The 25,107-nt window shown below is 40.9% G+C and overlaps 3 protein-coding genes across 6 annotated transcripts in view; 2 read left to right on the top strand and 1 right to left on the bottom strand.

The window, feature by feature from the left end:
- The window catches only part of LOC106812909 (clustered mitochondria protein homolog), a 30,832-nt gene extending 25,232 nt beyond the window's left edge, over nt 1–5,600 (bottom strand). The window contains 1 exon segment of the mRNA XM_014816915.1: nt 5,464–5,600. Within this exon segment, the coding sequence (XP_014672401.1) occupies nt 5,464–5,590 (127 nt within the window). The 5' untranslated portion in view covers nt 5,591–5,600.
- Nucleotides 5,601–5,701: 101 nt separating this feature from the next.
- On the top strand, nt 5,702–17,190 carry LOC106812911 (tricarboxylate transport protein, mitochondrial-like). 4 transcript variants are annotated; one of them, XM_014816918.1, is made up of 10 exons: nt 5,702–6,271; nt 6,471–6,594; nt 6,736–6,949; nt 7,171–7,347; nt 7,489–7,667; nt 8,000–8,183; nt 8,467–8,851; nt 9,087–9,203; nt 9,425–9,702; nt 12,257–12,342. In XM_014816918.1, the coding sequence occupies exons 1-9, from the start codon at nt 5,836–5,838 to the stop codon at nt 9,664–9,666; spliced, it is 2,058 nt and encodes a 685-aa protein (XP_014672404.1). In that variant the 5' UTR covers nt 5,702–5,835; the 3' UTR covers nt 9,667–9,702; nt 12,257–12,342. The 4 variants fall into 4 exon arrangements, with proteins under 4 accessions (XP_014672404.1, XP_014672405.1, XP_014672407.1 ...); XM_014816919.1 differs by lacking the exon at nt 5,702–6,271 and having other exon boundaries at nt 6,536–6,594; nt 6,806–6,949; XM_014816921.1 differs by lacking the exons at nt 5,702–6,271; nt 6,471–6,594; nt 6,736–6,949; ... (3 more) ...; nt 8,467–8,851; nt 9,087–9,203 and adding exons at nt 12,566–12,679; nt 13,533–13,671; nt 14,092–14,176; ... (2 more) ...; nt 15,471–15,544; nt 15,902–17,190 and having other exon boundaries at nt 9,604–9,702; nt 12,257–12,350.
- Nucleotides 17,191–18,515: 1,325 nt separating this feature from the next.
- LOC106812912 (lissencephaly-1 homolog) overlaps nt 18,516–25,107 on the top strand; it is a 49,049-nt gene continuing 42,457 nt past the window's right edge. Inside the window, 2 exon segments of the mRNA XM_014816922.1 lie at nt 18,516–18,622; nt 19,590–19,848. Coding sequence (XP_014672408.1) covers nt 19,817–19,848 — 32 coding nt within the window. The 5' untranslated portion in view covers nt 18,516–18,622; nt 19,590–19,816.

The following is a 25,107-nucleotide window of genomic DNA, read 5'->3' as shown; positions in this document are numbered from 1 at the left end:
TCTCTCTCTCTCTCTCTCTCTCTCTCTCTCTCTCTCTCTCTCTCTCTCTCTCTCTCCCTCTCTCACACACACACGCACACACACACATGCATCCACAAACACATGTATGCATCCACAAACATGCACGCACGCACGCCCGCACGCCCGCACGCACGCACGCACGCACGCACGCACGCACGCACGCACATACCTATGAGATGCTTGCTTTGCACGCACCTACTTGTGAATCTGGATCTTCAAATGCCTCTCTAATAGAGAAACAGAAGCTGAACTATTTAAGCTATGTCTGCTCCCTCTCAAGCCCTCTCCAACTGCACGTGTGCATATATATATATATATATATATTACCACGAGGGGCTCTCTCTGACTGTCTCTGGTTTCCACGGAAAAACACGAGTAAGTTCACGATTATTATTTTTGCCAATCCCCTTCACCGCAAATCCAGTTACGCAAGACTGTAAGACTGAATGCCGGTTTGATCCAAGGACCAAAGGTGTATGCACGCAAGGGTGCATGCACACAAGTGTGCGTGGAGAGGATACGCATGCATAATCGACATGCCCCTAACAGTAACAACTAACATTCACGAGACACGGAGCTATGAAATTCACAGCACGCTATTAGCAGTTTATTGTTCTTCTTCAATCGGCAGTGCATAATGGTTACTGGACACAGTCTAGTGGGTAAATGCAGAGACAGCTGGCTGGTGGATGGGGGAGAACAGCTAGACCTGAACACACGTGGTGCGGCCAGTGCCGCCGCCGTCGCCCCGCCGTCGCCACTGCCGCCGCGCTCACAATTATGACCCCAACGACATGAGACGGGACGCTACGCAAAACCAGTTTTTTTCACCCCTGCCGAGTAAAAATATCTGTAATGATGGCTAGTTTTTTTTTAAACCATCTGGTACGGCTGCAACACCATGAGTATGCCATGTGTGTGCGATTAACGCCCGCTCTTTCACTACACGCTAGCTTCAGCCCCCCCCCCTCCCCGATACATCGTAAAAATCGCCGAGACATTGCTAAACATGTCATTTGCATATATAGCGAATCATATCGCGTGTTGGAAAAACACGTGGTACAAACTTCCGCCGAGTCTTACGCTCTGCCAATTCGAATTTCTCTGCGAGTTGGTTGCGAGTGGCGACATAGACCAGCACCGCTGTTCCTTCAGGGATATGTTTTCCTTTATCTGCCCCAATGCAAAATCGAGCTGGGGGCCAGTCTCACTGCTAGTGATCGTCACAGAAACATACCCCAATGAAACATTAGTATAGTGTCAAGTGGAAAAATTGATAGCACATGACGTATGAAATCGGAAGCATACCAGAGCTGCACAGGGTACATAAGCAGTCTAGCTTCCTGTGGCTAGTTCACTTACAACAAGTGCAGCGACGTTACAATGTACAGCTAAAAACACATTATTACCGCCCATAAAACACGAAATTTTACCGAACGCGATACGACCACTTCTAGACAGAAAGCTCTGTGCCATTCTATTCTTGAGAGCAGAACGAGAAGGGGCATGAATAAAATAGACTCACGTGAGACAGAGCTGGGGAGAGGCTACACTGGCTATGGCTGCACGGCGACGGCATAAGTGGGTGGGGGTGAAGCACGACCTGCCTCCCACACGTCCACACACCTCATCATCTGACAAACAGTGGCACAGCCTCCTGCTAATTAGCTAACACATTATGTATCGATTTGCATCCCGTGCTGCAGCAGCCTTCGACTGTATCTTAGCGGAAAATACGTACGAATATTGACGGTCATCACGTGCTAATGCACGCCGCGTAACTTACACGTTAAGATTTGTCCACCAATAATGCTCGCATTTCTCATATGTATACTTAATACTGACACAATAGATGTGTGACTAGCACTACGCGTGAGGGTGTATTGTTTGCTCACAAGAATGCGCGCACGCCGCCGACAAGATTGCTAGCTCTGACCGGCGCGTTACGCGGGAGGCGTGCTGCACGACTGTCGCCGGTGGGGGGAGCGTAAAAACCTTGGGGACACGTGCACCGACCATCGCACGCACTCTGCTCTCGTATCTATCGATCAACGAGCGCAATCACAGCTGAGAGACTGCGTCGTGGGCTTTCCCTGGTCGCTGTTAAATGGAGCGACTTGCACGCTGCCTCTAAGAATACAGTGGGCATGACTAGGTGTGGACAACCGTTCCATATTGCCTTCGTGATAACCCATGGCAAACTTCACCGTCTCACGCAATCATACAGGGCTGCATTGTCAGACCTGTCATGTAATCTTCATATATATACAGAAGTCAACGTCGGGTCTAAATGTCGATGGTCAAATATTATTTAACACTTTTTCAGTTTTCAACCACAAGATTCATTGTACAGAAAATGGCGTATAATCTACTGTCAACACAATATGTGTAGTATTACAGACTTCAAAAACAAAATCACAACCAATTTTTGTAATTTATGCCCTATAGCTTACAGGACTCACATACTTACTATAAAATAATCACAAATGCTATAACTTCGAATGGAATTCATGTTACCCTTTTCTCAGCAAGCACTACAATGTAGCTTTCTGGTGCAGTTACCACATGTGTAGTTAAGTAATGGGAGTAGGGTTCCTCCATAGCCCGATATATCACCATAACTGGATAGCTGGGGTTTCACCCAGCCTCGTGCACCATGTGTCCAACATTATGACGGGTAATGGAGACAGACGGCTCAGGATTCCGTTAAAATTGGGCTTGCTGGCTGTTACAGTCAGTAGTCGGTCACGAACTTGTGCAAGAACACGAGTTGCCATGGAACAGCATTGCTCATATATATGCTGCTGTGGCTACATAACCAACATAACACCAGTATTCTCCCTAACTCTGAACTCTTGACCTCCAAGCTCTAAACTACGATGTGTTTTTCTACCATGGCCCTTTATCCTCAATGTGATAACCACAGGTATTTTTTGTCGCAAGACATCGAAAACAACAAATAACCTTTTATCTCAACTAATCCTATGAGGTAAATGACCAGCAAATAGCATTTTACCTTTTCTCAAACTTATAGGGGCCCATCATATCTAAAATGTGTTACTTATTATCTATAAATGCATTCTTATAGCTAAAAAACTACATGTGCATTTGTTATAAACCGCCAATTAACTACTGCAGTTACCTGCATATACGGTATATTCTGTTCCGATGCCTGTATTAAAGTTTATGCTATAAGTATAACAGACGTAAGGATGGGGAGAGGGCAGAGTACTGACCTTTTCATGGACTTTTGCACAAAGTTTCATAAATGCCAGGAACATGCAAGATCAAATACACAGAAATAGAATTGATGGTACGTACAGTATTGCACTTGACCTTTACTCTTACAGAGGATTATCTGATCACTGATATATGTGGTTATACCAGCAACAGGGAGAGATAAAAGATATAATCAGGATTAAATAAACAAGTGCGTCAAAACCAACTAAATAACAATTAGTCTATTTTAAATGAATTTATCTGCTGCTGTAAACCTCCAAGATACTTGTTAATGGCAGAGCTTGTGGATTGCATCAGCTGGCCTCAGTCTGCAAAAGCCTTATAGGATTGCACCATTGCCTGTGCAATCTACAATTATCTTTACGGAAATCACGAGACTTATTGCAACTGAACAAGAATGACTACTATTGACTTGCAGTGATGTACATCTAATCAACACTGTGCTGATAGTGAATGCAAGTGAACTTACAAGATATAGACTGATAGTATAGACACTAATACTGCATCTTATAGTTAGGGCAAAACAAAATACAGGTGTGGTTACCGTTTCCCGACCGACCCTATTTATTCCCAGTGACCCAAAACATTTTATTGGCAATTTTATTTAAAGTAAAAAAAAATTACAAATATGAATTGGACAGTTCCTGCTTCAAAAGGCACAACACACATCCTTCGGACATGGGTCGTAAATAAAATGTTTCAATAAAATAAAATGTTTTCCCTACCTACCTACCCTATTTTTTTCCGGCATAAAACGGTAACCACACCTATATTTTGTTTTGGCCTTAATTAGAATTTAAAGTGAATTAGCACACGCTAACTCGTACAATTGAGTCAAACTAAATTAAACAAACCCTTGAAGAATCACCGATTTACTGCGCTACATATGAGTAGTCATAGACATGTGACTGAATTAGAAACCACCGGCGGCGGCGGTGGCGGTATTTAGAAATCACCTAATGCCCACTGCACTAAACTATGCACACATAGTCATATAGACACAATATTTTTATAGCTCCAAGAAATGGTCTTTGCTAGGGTTAGAAGACCCTTTCAAATTCTTGCCCATAAAAACTTGTAGTTGGCTAGGTATCCAAACATCGCTAGAGCTAGCGTCACATGTAATAGTTCAAACGAATCTATAAACCTCTGGCGTGCTCGTGGTAACTGGGCACTACTGGGCGCTACTTATTTATCGAGTTATGCCGTATTTTCTGAGATGAATTGGATGAAAACAACCAGACAGCCGCCATGTCCGCCATGTTCGGTGCGACTAAAATCAGCAATGGACCCGATTTTCACAGTGCGAAGGCCTAAACCCAAGGCAAGTACATATCTTCGCAATGATAATTATTAAGTTGTTGTAGATTGATGTTTCCTGGTTTTCAATGTTTTAATATTTATATATATACGAGTATATGATGCTTATTTATGCTCGCACCAACGCGAGTTGCAACGCTATGGTAGGTTATGTCGTTTCGGGTTTTCCGCGTTTCGATCGAAACGCATGCACAGTGGAAACATGGCGGTTGGCAGTTAAAGTGAAATTTAGGTTTGGCTCTTTAAATTTACACTGTGCACAGAAAACTGAGGTATTAGTTTTTTTAAATAACAACGCTGGAATACTAATACTATAACTTATAAGGTGAAGGTTATACTTGATACAAAACAAGGCAGAAATGCTTAGATGATTATTTTATTTGAGATATACGTAATTCACTAATTGTTTGGCAGTTTTTGTAGAGGTACAAGATTATCCAATGAATGAATGTCAGGCTGTGTATATTGACGTTAGTCACACAGCCTGGTCGGGCTAGACACAATAATGTACAGAGAAGACCACCTACTCTGTAATGTTAGCACATAAAATTAATCATGATAATGCAGTGTATGAATGATAGACTAACTCAAGACAAGTACCGTACTGCAAATTGATTTTCTTCTGACTAGCAGCAACTGAGCAAGCATGGGCATACATTATTCTAGATATTACGGTGAACACTAATCTATAATCACAATTAATACGGGTGTGTGCATGCCAGAAACAAATGTACAGCAACTCGAAAGTTGTACAACTATACCGCATATTCTGTACGGCATATTCTATGATTCTAACCTCCAAGGTGAACTGATCAATGTCAATGATTCCAAACACCCATTCAATAACGAGTTTTTAGAACAGCTGCAAAAGTAGAACCTCACCAGAATCGACCTCATGCCCACCATTTCCAATGGGAATTTGCTGATCGTTGGCCACAGAATTCAACTCCTTTTGTGAGCTTTCTTGTGTCACAGATCCGTCATTTTCCACAGAAACTTTCCCTGCCATTTTCGGCCAAGGTTTCCAGCATGGAAGACTGAAGCACGTGGAAAGTGACGTCAATACACGGTTGGTTTCCAGCAAAGGTTTCCAGCGTCTTCGCTAGCTGGCGCTGTTCTCAATATGTCAGCGTCCATATGATGTTGATAAAATTGTACGAGTTGTTAATGTTATACAATTTCGTTATTGTGTGCGGTTTACCCTGAACATTTACATCTTTTATGTTAAAGTATTATAACTGAAAACTCTGAGCAATGCCGTTAAATTGGTTCAAGCATTCAGACGATGGATGGGTAGAAAAATGTAAACTCTATTTGGATAACCAACTATCAACACCAGACAGGTTTCAGAAAGCGATTAAAGTGTGGACCGAGAAGCCTAATGTAATTAATAGAAGGTTATGTGGCATTCGTGTCGTAAGTAAATTAATCTCTATAGAAGAGTGTATACGTATTGCATGTGTACATGACACTGAAGTGGACAATGCAGAGATCGAAATACGAAAGAAATGTCTGGAATATCAAATTGAAAAGGCCTTATCTGGAATATCAGCCCCTGGCCCTGGCACTGCTTTACCAGACAAACTTGAAGGCGACCAATGCCTTTTGTCTGATTATGAACTGTACGTTAGAGATCTAATCCCAAAGCATCCTGAGAGGTTCTGCCTGATACGAGATATTGTTGTTATAGGTAAGTGATAACACGAGTGTACTCGGCACATTAGGTGCCGTAAAACCATTGAAAGGTATGAATAAATAACGTGAGTGAATAAACAATTATACGAGTAAATAAGAATGAACTAATCTGAGCATGGAAGAAGTCATCCATAATTAATTTCAAGATAATATTTGTCATGTGTAATAATTTACAGATTTATGTTCTTCTACAGATAAGAAGAACTACTGTGCAGCATATCTGCCACTCTTTGCTCTGGAAGATGATGAGAACAAACTATATTCATCACCAACGTATCCCTACCGTGTTATATATAGGAAAGATGCAGATGGCAGTTGGTAAGCATTATTATAATCTGATGTTTTTATAACTTAATTATTGAATGTTTGTGTCAAGGTGTATCATATGTGAGATGATCTAATATCTTAGTTAAATAAAAAAAAGAAATTGGCTTGATGCAGTTGTTATTTTTGTTCAAGGATATCAATTCAGACTCCACCTACAGAGACGTTAAGATTAGAATCACAAGAATCTGCTTGCTGGCTTCAGAAACACCTTCTACCCAGACTTGTCAAATGGACACAAGATTCCAATCAGAGTGTGATCAACCACAGTCTACGTTTGGTGTCTGTAGATGAGTACACATCCATCTATCAACGGCTAAAGCAAAAATATGGCAAAGAACTTGTTAAGGTAAGCTGTCCCGATGAATGACTAATGAAAGAGTTGAGATAAAATATATCTATCAGCTAAAACATATGGCAAAGAATTTGGGAAGGTATAATGTGCTATCATGGTGTATAACTATGTGATATAAAAGTGTTTATCTATCCCTGTGGATGTCACAGCTATTATAGTTCAATATATCGATAATTTTGACTTGCTACATGTTTTTGCATATTATTCACACACAGGTTTGGCCAGAAACAACAGACCCAATGAAGTTTGTCTATGAGGATGTTGCAATAGCAGCATACTTGCTTTTGATCTGGAAGAAGGAAAGGTCTATAAAAGGCATCCAGGAGAAACAATCCTTCATCGACTTAGGCTGTGGAAATGGGCTTCTAGTCTATATCCTTTCGAATGAAGGGGTAATAAAGTTATCCTACTTGTTGTTTACCCCAGCATATTAAGAGAAACACTCTTTGCCACCATTGAGGAAGTTTGTTTGTACCATAGTGAGAAATACACTGTGATACTTTTAAATGTATGCTAACCATTGCCTGTTTTAGCATCAAGGGTTAGGGTTGGATGTACGCAGACGAAAGATATGGGATATGTATGGACCCGAGACTGTACTTCGTGAGTCATCTATAGTTCCGTCTGATGACTGTCTCTTCCCAGAATATGACTGGATAATCGGGAACCACTCTGATGAGTTAACACCCTGGATACCTGTAATTGCAGCCAGGTAGTCTAAAATTCACACTACTCACGCGCTTTTATATCATCCGGTCTCCTTGAGATTTGTATTATGTATGATAGTATCAGAAGTAGATAATAGGGATAGTATCAAAGCCTTTTAAGAGGTATGGATAAACGACTTCTAATAAATAATAATATTTTATGTAATGTAAACAGTAATAATGTAAATAGAATAATCTATAATCATTATTTGGTCACACCATACTTAAATTTGACAGAATTCGTGTGGCAGTGGCAAGAGCCAAATTTAATTTGGGAGTATAGGAGTTGGGATATTTATGACTAAACAGTGTCTTACGTTTATAAATTGTAATGCAGGTCCTCCTATAAGTGCTGCTGCTTTCTTCTGCCATGCTGTGCTCATGATTTCGATTGCAAGTTTGTGAGAAGAAACTCAAAGATGAGCCAGTACCGCGACTATCTCAGTTATGTTAAGGAGATAGGAGAGATCTGCGGCTTTGACATGGAAGAAGACATCATGCGAATTCCTTCAACGAAACGGGTGAAGTTTCTCAACAGTCATCAGATTTCACACTGCATGTCATTGCGGAAATCGCTTGCACTCATTTCTGCTAATTTGTATGTCATGGTTAAAACTTATGCGACATTCTCTATCCATATAAATCGGGTGTAAATAATCGCATTGACATTATTTACTCCTGATATAAATAGTTGTTATCTGAATGCAAATGCTGATGTAGTTTTATTAATTGTCAATCTCAGATGTAGCTTTTTCCTAGAATGGCCCCATCTGCAGTCTGACGTGTACTCGCTCTTGCTTTCAGGTGTGCTTTGTCGGGCAGGTGAGAAATTATTGTGAAACAGAGCAAGCAGCAGTCAGCCAGAGAATAAGTGACTTTATTAGTAGCAGATCTAAGGGGAGAGCAACATCATGTAGATCCACAGAAACCAGCACTGTAAATCCTTCAGATTCAAAAGTGTCAGATATCAGTGGTGGCAGCAGCGAGAATGGGTGTGGTAGTGCGTCGAGTCAGGTGGGACAGTGGGCAGAGGAGTTCAAAGCTAGAAGCAGCGTAGAAGCTGTGCGAAACTGTACCAAACTCAACAGAGAAGTGATTGTCAGCATTGTGAATGTAATCTCCCAGGAGCTTCTGCGGAGAGGCACAGACACGGTACAACTGGAAGATGGAAGGATGTGGAATCAAGGAGGTATGGATGACCTTCTGAACATAACATTATCTTTTCAAAACAGCAGCTTGTTAATGGCCATTTGACATTCCACAGTTGACCTACCATATATTCTATCATGTAATGAGTTAAAATTCGACACAAGTTTGTGATAATTTAGCAAGAGCAACCTAATGATATATTTTATTTTTTACAGTATTAGAGGTAATTGCATTTTCATTAACATGTTTTTAACACTTTTTTACTCTTATACCAGGATCTATACCAATATCAGATGTTGCTACCCTGTTTGACAAGACAACACTAAAGCAGCTAAAGAATGAATGTGGAGGCCTTCAGACATTACTCAGAAACCATAACAATGTATTCACAGGTAATAATATAGCATATACCTGTAAATTCCCATGTATATAAACAAATGTATTTACATGTATATATATCAAGAGTGGATAAAAGAGATCTCTTTTATCCACTCTTGATATATATATATATATATATATACTTGTTGTTATTTAGCGTATATATTAAAGTCACTATAAAATTCCCTGCACATCAATCATGGTATTGTATGTTATATCTTGTATTTTGTTACAGTGCGTGAGTCTAATGTGAGATTCAGCCGTGGCCTGAGCGTCTCCACTACAGAACCTACTAGGCGAAAGAAAAAACAGAAGTGCTGTGGCTCCATCTGTGATTTGCCACTGTTATATAAAACTAAGCTGTGCTGGTTCCACATTGGTCACCCAGATGGCTGCCCCTTGTCATCTGCTCAGTGTAGATTTGCACATGGACAAGAAGAACTTATGCTACGACCAGAGTTCGATAAGAAACAATAAACCAAGACAGAGTAATGCCAATTGATAATTTCTTTCGTAAGTAAAGTAAATAAAGTAGAGTAAAGTAATCAAATAATATTTTAGGGAAATAAATTGTGTTAACCAAATGCATATCTTACACTTATGCTCTTCGTCTTCTTCTTCTTCTTCTTCTTCTTCTTTATCTTCTTCTTTTTCTCATCCTCCTCCTTCTTCTTCCTCTCTTCCTCCTTCATTGTGGAGTTCTAGTTATTCTTCCTGGTGTGCCTGCATTGCCAACTATCCTTGGTCTTCCCCTATTCATATCTCACTTGCTTTTAATCACCGTTGAAATAAATATATAATATATAAATGTTTGATGCCAAATACTGTCATGCCAAAGATGTCTCATAATACAGTGTCTGTGATAGCATGAACGCCTGCATAGACTTCTATATACCTACCTGTGTTCAAGATTTTAGGCTACGTATCTGTATTTCATCAGCAATCACGCCCCCCCCAGACATAGTACACCCAAGGTATTTATTAGCTCTTGATATAATACATAGTACACCTGGTGTATATATGATATCTTTATGATATCTATACACTCCATGTATATATAATATCAGGAGTGAACAATAATAGATTATTATTATAATAGTATAATATTTATAATAATTATTATAATCTATTACTATTCACTCCTGATAATATCTATATATCAGGAGTAAATAATAGGCAACCCTATTATCTACTCCTGCTATATATGTATATCACATATCTATGTACATGTATATATACTTCTACTCTTCTTCTACTCTACTTCTACTTCTACTCTACGCCACCATCAACATACTGATGATTCTCCCAACGGGAGGCGCTAGTTGAGACTAAAATAGAATTTTCCTTCCCTTTGATTTTCTAAAAAAAAAAAAAAAAAGCACTTAAAAAATTAACACCCCCATGTATGATGCATCCTAACCATTTTATTATTGGTAGGCACAATAATTTCCTATTTGCTACACAGCTTGTGTGCACGCAGCTTCGGTGCGGCAGTGTCGGCGCTGCCATAGTCTGGAACCACTCCGCGATACCTCGCAGCGATGCCTTTATGCACGCTGCCATCTTAGCGTTAGCTCCCATCTCGAACAACTGATCGCTAAATCACCCTGGCTTTTGGTACAAGTGCTTTGAGTATTTTTAAGTCAGGTGTTATTGTTAACAAATGTAGATTATAGATTACATATAGCACAATGGATATTAGAAAGAAGCTAGGTAATGAGCTTCCTTTTAGGCGACCCTGGATGGCCGATACCGGAGCTGCAGGTGTCCGGGATTACATGCCATCACAGAAAACCTTGAAGGGGGTCGTTGCAGGTGAGGTAGGCTTATCGTAAAACAGCCACTACTGCACTAACACTACTAGATCACGAGGGTCGTGTCATCGTGTGAGAATAACTCCAGTTTAATAATGATTAAATTCAGCATCTAACATTGATCGTCGATTATACTATCGATAAATGTACACCAATCAGTCGATTATTCGAAGACGGCATGTTTCGAGCTTATTCATGAAGTTATGTGGGTTCTTGTAATTGCGAAGGTCACTACTGCTGATAGTGATAGGGTCTATGTCCCCCGGGACCCGGGGTACTGCCGGAACGTACCGTGGGTACGGTCCGGTATACCGGAACGTACCCTGGTACTATCTAATATGCCGTACCGTACCTCGCCTACTCCACTAACGAGTCTAGGTAGTCGCCTACGCCTACTCCCTAACCCGAACCCTAACCTTAATCCTAACCCTAACCATATCAAATAGTGCATACATGCCAACCCTACCGCTTTACGCGGTAGACTACCGCTTTTTGAAGACTTCTACCGCCTACCGCTTTTAATACTATTCCTACCGCATTGCAAAATATTTTGAAAAAACTTCTTTTTTTTCCATTTTTTTCATTTTATCTCTAATAAATGTATGTAATGTATCTCTAATGTATTCTATTGCAGTCCAATTACTCCCCAGAATGCAGGAGAAGGCACCATTTAGCACCATTTTTTGAAAATTTTCCTGGGGGGGCAAGCCCCCAGAGGCCCAGACCCCCCTAGCGGCGCGCGCGACTGCGTCGCACGCGGATCTACCGCTTTTCATTCAAAAAATGTTGGCATGTATGATAGTGGCCAGGGTACGTTCCGGTATACCGGACCGTACCCAGGGTACGTTCCGGCAGTACCCTGGGGGACATAGACCCTATGAGCGTCACTACTCTCATTGCACAATCTGAATAAACTGTGTTGTGTACATGTGAGCATTGGTAATGGTAGTGATTAGACGCCTAACATGTTTAATTATATGAGTGACATATGTATTAAACTTTCGTATTCTTGAATTGTACAATACAGTCGATCTATATTTTTCTATGAGCCAACAATTGCAACCCTGTTGCTGAACGTATGACTGAGCATTCATGCATTAATATAGGCCTACATATGTAGCCCAGGGCAGACCGGCTGGCTATAGTCTATACCGGAGATAGAGCCAAATGTAATGCATGATACAGTGTTTTGCAATCGTAAATTCCTTGCACTCATAAAACTATTTATTATTTATTTTATTTTATCATTTCAGGTGGCTTTACCGGTGCTATAGAAATATGCATTACTTTTCCCACGGAATACGTAAAAACACAGCTTCAGCTATCTGAGCGGTCAGCTAAACCCCGGTAAGATTACATTTTCTCGTGAATAACACGAAAAATGATGAAATAGATTCTGAATGACTTACGGCTGGCTACATAAGACATACCTTTGTGAGAAACAAATGGTAACATGAATAACTATTAGATAATGTTGTCAATCAGTCAATGTCAGTATCCAATGGTACACTTTAGTTTTCATTTTATGGCATGAGTTCGGTGTAATTCATTTCTTCTTGCAGGTATACTGGCATCTTCGATTGTGTTGCAAAGACTGTGCGTGGGCATGGAGTCAAAGGCTTATACAGAGGTCTCAGTCCCTTGCTGGTTGGAGCAGTACCAAAGGTTGGAGTCAGGTATGCAGAGCCAGACTGATGACGTGCTTCTAAGATTGCAAATAAATCAACATTCCAAATCTTCAAGCACAGGGTGTCTGAAAATTGCATTGTTACGTTGTTGGTAAAAGATCCATAGAAAATAAATTCAAGAACACTAAGATAACACAAATAAATAAGATCAGATAAACGGACATATAGATAAGATAGAAGAGTAATAGTCTGTTAGTATAAAATTATAGATAAATGCAGGCTGTAAGCCCTATTCTCCCACTGGGCGTGCCTGTATCAGATCTGGGAGTTTTCCAGCAGTCTATCTGTGCTGAGTATGCATTTGCCATTCCATTCATCTTACCTTTCTCAAATCTTCGGTCAGTACGGATCACAACACGTCCTACCTTGCCTGAGCCATCCGTTGGGCACAGATTGTGCGTAACCGTACCTGAATCGTCCGTCTCCCAAAATCCTCATCTTGCCTCTGGGTAAGTGTTGAGAAGTACGGTCCACACAAACTGGGTCTCTTTTGGACCCAGTCCAGGCCATCAGGGTGAGTTTGTCGAATGAGTGAGTGAAGGGTTGATGTAAATAAAAGTACCATTTCACTGCAACTCGATTTCATAAGTATCTGCGTGCAGAATTGTCACAGTCAAACCTGTATGTAAGAGTGATTCAAGGGCAGTGTGTCTTTTGTAATCGGATGTCTGTTCTATAGAAATTGTTTCACTGTACAGCTTACACTGTACCAGTCAAGGGAAATGCTAAATGTCATTGACAGGCAGGTGTCCATTCTTTAGAGGTGACAACTAACAGGTTTGTCTGTAGTTGGTTTGCATCAGGTAGACGTCGTTCCGTAATTCTACCGTGCCACACGCAGGTTTGGCACCTTCGAGCAGCTCAAACTCAAAGCCGTCGACGAGAATGGATCGCTGTCGGGTGTCAATCGCCTGATGTGTGGCCTAGGAGCCGGCGTCATGGAAGCCATCATTGCTGTGACGCCGATGGAAACGATAAAGGTAGGTCATTATTGCTGTGGCACGAATGGAAACGATAAAGGTAGGTCATTATTGCTGTGGCACGGATGGAAATGATAAAGGTAGGTCATTATTGCCGTGGCACGGATGGAAACGATAAAGGTAGGTCATTATTGCTGTGGCAGCGATGGAAACGATAAAGGTAGGTCATTATTGCTGTGGCACCGATGGAAACGATAAAGGTAGGTCATTGTTGCAGTGTCACCGATGTGCAGTGTTTGCTTTATTCTGTGCAACGAATTAATCTGAACAAGCTATGACCACATTTACGCATTTTGCAGTGACGTATTATCGTAATAAGATGTATGTTTTGTTACAATCATTGACAAAATGTCCTCTTGTTGACAGTGATAGGTAAAGTGTGCACAGAAACATTCACAGATGTTGTTTTTTGACTTTCAGACCAAGTTCATCAACGATCAGCAGTCTGCGCAGCCCAAGTTTAAAGGCTTCTTCCACGGGGTGCGGGAAATCATCCGCACTCAAGGTTTGTCACGAATTTATAATATAAGTAACACGTATTACTGTCATCAGATTACCAGACTTTTAAGTTGATAACCACATGGCTTTGGTAGAACAGTTTTTATGCCTCTGGTAGCATTTTAGTTTATCTTCATATTAAAGTTTGTTTTAATTGAGTGTCTCTAAGAAGAAATTTTATGTCATTGCACTTTGTCTAATTTCACCCAGTTTTGGTTAACTTCAATGCAATTGCAGGCATCCGTGGAACATACCAAGGTCTGATTCCTACAATGATGAAACAAGGCTCAAACCAAGCTATGCGATTCTTTGTCATGGAAACTTTGAAGGATTGGTATAGGTGCGTCATAAACTTCAGATAAGAACTTCGTAATTCTCTGTAATTATTATCCACCTTATCTCTTTCCGTTTCTTAAATAGTTGCAGTATCCCTGTTGCCCTTTCAAAACAACTGCCAATGCATGTTACCATCAGCAAAATCAAATTGATGTTGATAATACTTACAAATGGTAGGGGTGAAGTAGTAATATCAGGAGTGACATAACATAGGTATCTATATTATGTCACTCCTGCTAATAGTTATACAAATGATATTAACATAGGAATTATATCCATGCAGTTAAAACGATAATATCCATGTCAGTTATTGTCAGCCTAGTGCATGCAGATGGTACATGACCTAACATAATTCTACAGAGGCGGAGATCCAAACAAGCCTGTGAATAAGGCTATCGTTGGAGGATTCGGTGCTATGGCAGGAGCCGTGTCTGTATTCGGTAACAACCCACTTGACGTAGTGAAGACCAGATTACAGGTAAATCAGTTGACTTCCTTAGGTTTTACTGCAGGTTAACGTATACTACCAACAATGAGGGCATGTTCATCCCAAAATTTCGATGAATAACCTGCTGTATTGTGGGCCAACTCGGGAGTCAGTTTCGAATTCTTTTGGTTGAGCTATAGATTCATTGCGTTGAGGGTCAACTAGTCCGCAGTCCTACCACCCACCCAAAATTTTAATAAGCTTAAGCTAAGCCACACCCTAGCCATCTTCCCATGGCTGAACAGTGTAATTGTAAATTAATGCCCAAGTTAGATAATAGCATTTTAAAGGGTTATATTTTGCAAGGATTTAATTGAAAAACATTCAAACTGCTACAGAGCATCATAGGCATGCTGGCTGTTAAATTTCTCTTTATTAGAATGCGAACTTTGTCCCAGCTTATCTGCATAATAAGTGAAGTATTGTGAAATTTGTCTATGGGCTGCTGTTTTAGTTTGTACTTTTTTGTTCAAACCAGGGTCTGGAGGCGCACAAATATAAGGGCACCTGGGACTGTCTAGTTAAGATAATGACGAAGGAAGGACCACTAGCGTGAGTAGCAGTGTTTTGAGATTTACTGTGCTGATTTCGTTACACGATATTTCATTATTACAAGTGAACAATTTAAAAAACACCATCGCTTTTGTATTAAATTTTTTCTTCAAATAATGGAGTCAGTAATCTACATTTCAGACATTCTTTATGACTTAACCTACATTACACTTTTGATGATATTTCACCTGTAATTTTATATTCCTGTATACTGCAAATCCCAAGTTCATTGCTTGACTTATATTATCTAGAGATGGCTCAAATACAATCAATATTAAGTGCTTGTTGAAAGTAATAGTCATGTATTAATTTGCTAACTGCAACAGTAATAGTAATTCCATGTTCTCACCTCACCAGGTTCTACAAGGGTGTGGTGCCTCGGTTAAGTAGAGTCTGTCTCGACGTGGCCATCACCTTCATGGTGTACGACACTTTCATGGAGTTGTTCAACAAGGTGTGGATAACTTGATGATGATACCCCAGCCTAGCTCATGGCTGTGGCCAATGTCTAAACTTTAGGAATAGGAAGAAGCAATAATGGAAGACACAGGTGCTCCCTATCGCACCAAGCATTTACTTACAGACCTGGTTAAAAATACCACCCACCGCATGAAATATAAATTTATTGTACTCAGTACTCCTGTTCCTGCTGTGATTAAATACTTCAATGGTACAAAAAAAATTTCATCGTTATACAGTGATTTCTATTGCGAAGTGAAGACTCTGAGATATAAAGTGCAAAGGCAGATGACTTTTTAACATGGTGTAGTTTTTTACCAGACGTCTGTAGCCTGTTGTAGTAACTTTAGTGTATGACTGTTAAAATGACGGCATTTTTTTAGTTAGTTATAGTCTTCTTACTGTGTTGGGCATAATATTACCATTTAACCAGTAAACCATGTAATATACCAGTTTACAATCACATTTTGTTGCATGTAGAGATGCAGTATACTTGGGTTGGGCACTATTAAATTATTACTAGTTTGCAGTAACCTGACCTCAGCGTTTCAAAACGAGTAGGTATACAGTCAAATTAACTGTATTGCATTTTCTGCATGCATAGTATAGTCCTATATATAATGTTGAATGATTTAACCATTAAAATTTACACTTTATAAATTATTTTTCTCTGCATAATTTTATTGGATGACTTGGCTTGAAATGATGCTTCTTGAAGGGGACATTAAGAATGAACAATTTAGTTATGAGAATATTATGTGCATATTATATTCTCTGGATGAAATGTATAAGTAAGGCCAGTAGTACATAGCCAATAGCTCAATACAATTATGGCACAGATTTTTAACTGATGTAATCATGTTCTGATTAAACCATGAATTGAAATTTTCATCAGAATTCATCTCTCAGGTGGTATGGCACTGGTATGGTATTGTAATGCATTAGTTCATCTCTTATAGAACATTGATTCATGTCAAAATATCAGATGTGATGCAACTATAAACATATATTTAACAGTTGAGTTTTTTTACAGTCATACAATGACTTCATGTTAAAATTGTCCATATACTGTTACTTACATTGTTGTGTAGAGCCAAATGTGTGTAAAGTGTTGCCAGTTTCTGTGTGCTGCCATGTTAACTAGGTGATGCATGGTGACAAATAAAACTGCTTCTCATCTATTGAAATTGTGGATACGTGTTTTCCTTTCATAGTCAAAAAATGCAAAAGATGCTACATGTCAAGTGCATTAGTTTTGCATTACTTATAATATTCAAGTGAATGATGTTGAAACCAAACTAAAACAAGTAACCTCATAACCTCATGGTCATAATGATTAGTTTTCAAAGTCCAAGGGACTATATCAAAGACAGAGAATGACAAAGTTGAACTGATGTACAAATCAAAACTGCAGATTGCAGAAGAAAAAGCTTCAATTTCTCAATAAACCAAACCTAAAGGAAGAAAATTCCAATATGAAAGTTAGAAAGAGAATCACAGACTGTGACACCGTGACAACTGCGACGACGTTAGTTTTTGATTTCATTGGTTAGTTTCTGCACTAACAATAACACTGATAATTACAACCTAATGTAGTAATGATCATCCAAATTTTGTGACAAGCTTTGCCAGTCAGAGTTTAGTGGCTTGAACTGAGTCAGTGTGTGAGGCTAAGCACCCCCCCCCCAACCAAGCTAAGGCACATGCCAAGGCATGGGGTATGACTCACTTACTGTAAGAGTGACTAGGGTAATGGAGTACTGAGTAGGGCTCATAGGGTCTATGTTCCCCAGGGTACTGCCGGAACGTACCCTGGTAACTATTCGATATGGTTAGGGTTAGGGTCAGGGTTAGGGATAGGGTTAGGGAGTAGGCGAAGGCGACTCCCTAGACTCGTCAGTGGAGTAGGCGAGGTACGGTCCGGTATATCGGACCGTACCCGGGGTACGTTCCGGCAGTACCCTGGGCCTGGGGGACATAGACCCTCTCAGCCTGAGTAGGGTTCAACTTCCTCACACAAACCCACGCAGTTGAGCGCACGCACAAACATGTACGTAGGATATCCGGATCGTCAAAAAAATATAATTTTGAATATGGCATATTGAATATTTTTTACTCCTGATAAAATTACTATTACTATTGTCATTGTCACATTGACTGATTGTCAGATTGAGAGCATTTGTCTTGAGATTTAGGCTAGTCGTAGTTCGTATAGACGCCACCGCTATGGATTCATACACTTTATTGGCAGCACTGTCGCTTGCATGTTCGCAATATTTCGACGCAGTTGCCATTGCCTAGGTAATTGCACATAACTTTAACTTATTCACGCTGAGTAAGAGTAGCAAGAATAAATACCGCCATTAACTTGTAACTTATACAGAGACGTAGCAAGATTTCATCCCCGATAATGGAAAATGATTATTCACAAGAAACTGAGGAATCTCGCTAAGGATCGCACGTTATTTGCTGTTCACTTATTGGCCGTTGGTGTCAACGTTATGCTGCATTGTGGGAAATTTCTCCACCGCAAATTTTTCAGAAGTAAACTTGCTTCTGAAATATTGTTTAAATTGTTCTAGTCTCTGAGATATGATTGCTGTTGTTCATTGAAGATGGGTAAGAATAAGCATTATTCTATCAATATTAATTTGTTTGAAGTTACTGCAGTTAGTATAAGTCTGTAATATTATCTTTATTCCAAGCTGCCAGCTGCATCCGCCCGAAAATGACGAAGATGGCCGTCAAAATTCCTTTGGCTTGAGATATCACGTTTATATTTCGATTTAGTGATCATGTGTTTTACGCAATTACACGGAATCGTCGTGCATTTCTTCTGATTGTAATTTGTGTCTCTTTTTATTTAGCTTAATTTTTATTAGTGACTTGGTTGTGCGTTCTTGACGGTCAAGGTTTTACTCGAGTGTTTTTGATGTTGCTTGCCTGTGATTTTTAGGAGCTGTTACTGTAGTGTTACTGTTAGTGTTGCTGAGAGGGTCTATGTTCCCCAGGGTACTGCCAGAACGCACCCTGGGTACAGTCCGGTATACCGGAACGTACCCTGGTACTATCTAATATGCCGGACTGTACCTCGCCTACTCCACTAACGAGTCTAGGGAGTCTCCTACGCCTACTCCCTAACCCTAACCCTAACGGCCCAAGGATAGAGAACATGGGTCCCAATAACACCAATGTCCCTAACCTGAATCCTAACCCTAACCATAACCTTAACCATAACCCTAACCCTAACCTATTATTATATTGATATAATATTATATTTATATTGATGTAAATGACATTGGTTTTATTGGGACCCATGTTCTCTATTCTTGAACCACCCTAACCATATCAGATAGTTACCAGGGTACGTTCCGGTATACCGGACCGTACCCAGGGTACGTTTCGACAGTACCCTGGGGGACATAGACCCTATGAGCGTTAGTGTTAGTGTTACTAGTAGTAGTAGTAGTACTACCTGTTACAGTGTCACTTGTAGTCAAAAAACGAGTTTAATTGAGAAAATTAGTTTTATTTGATTGTTGCCGATATAATTCCACCACCTAATTTCCATTGTCTATTTTACCAGAGTAATGCAACGGATGTCTTTGTGAAACCAAGCTTATTTCTGGGATATTATCTGGATCTTGGAAGGATATCGGAATTGCCTCTCATCTTCCTGAAAGAATTTGAACCAGATTTGGAAAACTGGTTTTTTGTGCTCACTTCATTTTGTGCAGCCAGTGATTACGTTCGGTTGGGAACGGATAGAAAAACTGATATTGAGTCACACATCGTCACTCAGATACACTTGTCATGGTGCTGTCACAGAGGCAACGGGAGGAGCTGTAAGTATACACCAAGCCAGACACTGTTGTGTGTTGTGTGTGATATCTTTAATCTTACAGTGCAAGGCCTACTCTGAGACCCAATTGTATAAACCTCCTGCTTAACGATGCATCAAATATAGAGAGAGAACTAAATGCTGACTTGACCCTTAATTTACTCGTTGTGAAAATGAACTATGCATGCTCCTTGCTTTACCAGCCATCGTTTTCTTCGTTCTTTGAAGGGGAATCAACTTATTAAAGGTCATACTGGTTGGTTTTCTTGTATTGAATGTGCCTATTTTATAGGGTTATAAAATTTGGTAGTGATTCAACATTTACCTCTTTCACAAAAGAATGCTAACTATGCATATAACTATATGAAGCCCATATGTTTGAGATCTGACTAGAGAAAACTGATCAAGTAAGCATTTTACTATTTCTTGTTTACATGAACTGTGATAAGGAACTGGACAATAGCATCAATTTACCCAACTACCTTCCAAAATTCATTTAAGAGATGAAGAGCAAAACAGTGTTAGTCACATCCGACTTAAAACATATTCCCTCACTCCAACCTATATGCGTATAACTATAATTAAATTGTGTACAATTTTTCTTAATTTTTGTATGGGCATACATGTACAGTATGTGAGTGGTACAGTAACTAATAATCTGTATTGTGTGAGCCTTTTTAGTTTTCGTCAGTAGCAGACCAAACTACAATGTTTTGACAATCTGAATCTGTTTTGAATGAGGTGTGATGACCTGAATTCACTTACAATACGTCTGCGTTTGTAAGTCATTTTTAGCTGTGAAACAAAATATTTTTTTAATTTAATCTGTCATTATGTGTAATTAGTGTCAAATCAGTTACTTTGATGACTATATTGTATTTAACCTATAGTAAACATTTTATGTATTCATAATTGTTATCTAGCTAATTATCGAATAATTTTCGCAAGCTCAATCCATTAGTCTCTCAGCTCTGAATACTGCCCCCTTTGTGTAGCTAAATTGAATTATTACAGAAGAGTTGCCGTAATTAGTAGCGAACTGTTTGGGTGGGACTTCCTGTAACCTAGTCGGCTGTGATTCATGTATAATTCACACGTAGGTACAGTTGTGCGACCAGGTCGTTTTACAGACCCGTGCATCGCCTCAGTGCAGTGATCTGCAGCAGTCAGCAGCAGCTGCTACATTCACGTGTAAATGTATAGCTGCTGTGTGTACATACATTAAAACAATGAGCTTTAATACGGCGAATATTTTGCCTCAAAGGCCAGTCTTCAGTCGTATGCTTTCAAAAGATATACTGTGCATCTACACTAGGAATGGGAGCACAGTGTAGCCACTGGCACTCTATGCCAAATAGAGTCCTGTATTCGCAGGGTGCGAAATTAACGCGAGTACTGAGTCAAATACTCCCTGATTTACTGTCGGACTCCCTGATTTGACATATGTGGGAGTCCGTGTGACTCCCTGAAAATTCTGCTATACTAACTAGTTCGTTCCAGAGCACGGCCTCGCGGAATTACCGTATTTTTTCAGCAAATCTTTAATTTGAAACTTCAGACTACGGACCCCTTCATTTTGCTGCAGACTCCTTCTTTTTGAGGGCAGGGTGTCCGTTGGACTCCCTTGTTCAAAAGTTAATTTCTACCCCTGTATTCTTAGAGATAAGTCACGCGTTGAGGCTGTTATGGTACGATTCAAGGATAGAATGTGGGTTGGTAGCAGCGTTGCCATGCTTCAGATGTACAGCGTAGAGATCTTGCGAAGGTTCAGTGTTGATTTCTCGGCTTCGTTCCACGGGGCCGCTGTTTTGTTGGCTGACGTGGCACTTCAGGAAAACCTGCGCTGCTGCTGCTGCTGCTGCTGCTGCTGCTGCTGTTACCAGTGGTACTGAAGCTGCTGTGCGCTTGCTGCTAAAATAACGAGGCGGCGGGGTGGTGGTCGTCAATTCCCACATAGCGGGCGTATTGGTTGCAGAAAAAATCTCTCGGTGATTGCACGTTATAGTGACGTTTCTAGTTTTCCTTCAAAATTGCGCTGCACGTCACATCTGGTGTAGATGCTTAAGCAGGGGCGTTTCAGAACATGAGGCATATATGCATATGTGTATGTAAGAGTCTACTGGGATGTAACTACTGAAGGGAGGGAGCTTTCGTGGCCGAATAAAAGAATGACCTACTTAAAAAAAGATATACGGCGTACTCAATACGAACGCATCGACAGCCGCTTTTCTAGGTTTACGACCAAGAGTAAGATGCGCTCATTTCACTCTCTGTTTGTCCGATAAAAGAAATAAGACTTGTGGATACTGCTACCCAGTGCCCACTGGCGTTACATAGTTTGTCAAGTAAAAATCTATGAGATCGTACAGTAGGCTGACACTATTCGGTGATTTTTGGGGTCATGTGACTCTTACTAATCGAAAACATGTGGCGACACGTATCGCTATCTTGGGTGGGAGGTGGGAAGGATTTATTGAGGGCTGTACTTGTAAAATTACTGTACATTACATTACATAAAATTACTGTACATTGCTGTACTTGTAAATTACCGTACATTACATAAAAGTACGGTACATTGTAATGGCTCGTAGCGGTGGAATGTACCGCCGCGTGTCAACGTCGAGTGGAGGAATATACAAGAAAATACGTGGAATTCCATGTAGCGTAATGAATCTGTCGTCTGCTGCTGTCTTTGTAGTCGGCTACAGTGAACGAGTGAATGATGATGTCCGTCAGTGCGCTAGTGGCATGGTTTTCACTTTTATGTGATCTACATATATATATGATCTACGTAGGGTGAGCGGCAGATGGGGAAGGGCAGGGTAGAACAACGTTTTGCGGAAAGTCACACGTGTTGTGCAGTTTGACGTGGGTTGGCAGTGGGTCGTGACTGACTGCACGGCTTGTGAACACGTTAATAGCTCTCAGGAAAAGGTGAATGGTGAAAATGTTCCTGTTACTGTTAGCCAGTTTCGAGGAATTAGCGTAGCTACTAGCAGTTCTTTAGATGTGACCTAATAAAATATACCCAGCTATAATAATATGCTATTACGTCGGTGAAATGCGGAATTATAGTTAATACACACTATTTATCTACTTGGGCATGCTCTGAACCACGCCACGAACCACACCTGCAGTGACATTTAAATTGGAGGCGGATTTTTTTCCATCTAGCGTCACCTCTCCCGTGAAAATCTGCTTTGCTATAATCAGTGTGGGTGTTTGTTGGGGTTTTTATGCTAAGTAGGCTGCTAGGTGACATGTACTACTGGACAATAATGGCGTTTGGAATCCGTTAAAAAGCTCGTAAGGGGTAAATCTTGAGTCTGTGAGGACTCTGTGCTGGTTCATGGTTCGCTATGATAGCGACGTGGGCATTTATCGGTGTACCCACGTGCGTGTGCCTTCACGTTCCAAGGTACGTGCATTCAAGTGCACAGAAATCGTGCTCATAGTTATAATAGCTACCAGTTACCAACTGAGTTAGTCTGACTCTGTTATATCTCTTTCGGTGTTGTCCCTTCGCTCCCGTTACAGGACCCGGTCCCGGATTCTACCTGTAGCGGGAACGAAGGGGCGACACCGGTAGAGCTACCTATAGTATTGTCCGGCACGTACCTACCTGCCCACCTGGTCTAACATTCCTGGCTGAAGACGAGCATCTACTTGTTGACCTAGTTTACTTGTCGATGGTTGTATGCTGAACAATTAAACTCTGGGCTATCGCTCACAGCTACACTGTTTGTCTGGTAGATAGGCCCCCTCGCGGTTTTTCCGCGAAAAGCCGAAAACAACATAATAACGTAGATGCGCCAGTGTAATCTCCATCCGGTTTACTCTCCCCCTCGAGCCCAAGCACAGGTGTCAGACTGTCAGACCACACGTGTCTTACTAACATCACATGTAACCTACCAGAAACAAGATACTTCTAGTGTAGCATACAGTATTATATCCTACTTGCTTTCCTATTGACCGCTACACAGCCAACCCTTTTGGTCGTTTATTTATAGCTGGTCAAAGAATTTACAATTTTAAACACACTTTCAGATATAAGCGTTTGACTTGCCGAACAAACGACGCCGCATGGAAATGATGGCACAGCTATAAATGAGACCACTTTCCTTGAATATCCCAATCTCCTAGTTACCGACCCTTAGATATTAATTACACCCGCGTGCATCGATAGGTGTGCTCGCACTTAGTAGGGATAGCCCCTTTAATTATACGCCACTTAGAGAAAGGTGCCACCGCACGTGCGTGCACTGTAGCTGCCGTTACGTAGTACCTGCTTTTAATTGGGGGTCTATTGTGTTGCGAGATAAAAGGTGTTGATGTGTAACCCGGTAAGCGCGTGTACCGCGGACGTGGGTCCGTGATGAATGCAGCAGGCGTTAGGGAAATCCATCTTCTACCCGCGACATGTGAATAGCAGAACTACGAATAGCTAAAAATCCTCTCCCACTTATGACGCATTTGCGGAAATATCGAACAAATAATGATGGATTCATCATTAGAAGTGGGTGTGTGAGAGAGTGTGGGAATAAGGACGCCGATGTGGAGCAAGGCGGCTGTGTAGGTAAATTTGTGTTAGCACTAACGCGAACACCGGTGAAACGGTTAGTGTATTGGTTCAGGGAATGATGTCGTTAGTATTGGTCGGAGTACTTAAGCTAGCTCGGTGGTGGACCGGCTGGCGTGATGGTGCTCGCTCGTGGATGATTCATCCTCACACTAATAGCGGACGTTATGTAATCCGATTAATGATATCATTATGTAGATGCGTATTATAGATTATACAGCGAACTGTAGCTGTTTTTGATTCGCTCCCACTCGCTATGACCAGGCCATGGTTCGTCTGAACGTACTGTGTGGATTAGCACTAAGCGTGCATGTGTAGCGCGCCTGCGTGCGTGCGTGCGTGCGTGCGTGCGTGCATGTGAGCGTTCGTTCGCGTGGGCGTTCCGTACCGCAGACCGTAACAGCGGCTCGTCCGTTTACCGCTCGGGTCTATTTTGTCATAATTTGAATGTAAGCTTGTTTATTTACGCGCACAGAGAGAAGTCTTCGTCTGACAGGAGGCTTCAGTTTAGGTTACAAAGGTTGCTGCTGCTGCCAGAACTAGACCTGCTTGCATGTTATTTGGGTCAGAATTTAGCTTAGGGATTCGCTACATCAATTAGTATGAGTGGACCCACGTGCCATATGGCCGAGATGTGGACATGCCATACATCACACGCACGCACACACACACACACACACACAC

The sequence above is a fragment of the Priapulus caudatus genome, unplaced genomic scaffold (genome assembly GCF_000485595.1).
Source record: "Priapulus caudatus unplaced genomic scaffold, Priapulus_caudatus-5.0.1 Scaffold699, whole genome shotgun sequence".
Taxonomy (NCBI): domain Eukaryota; kingdom Metazoa; phylum Priapulida; class Priapulimorpha; order Priapulimorphida; family Priapulidae; genus Priapulus; species Priapulus caudatus.
Note: the sequence above shows the minus strand (reverse complement) of the source record. Positions and strands in the feature narration are given on the sequence as shown.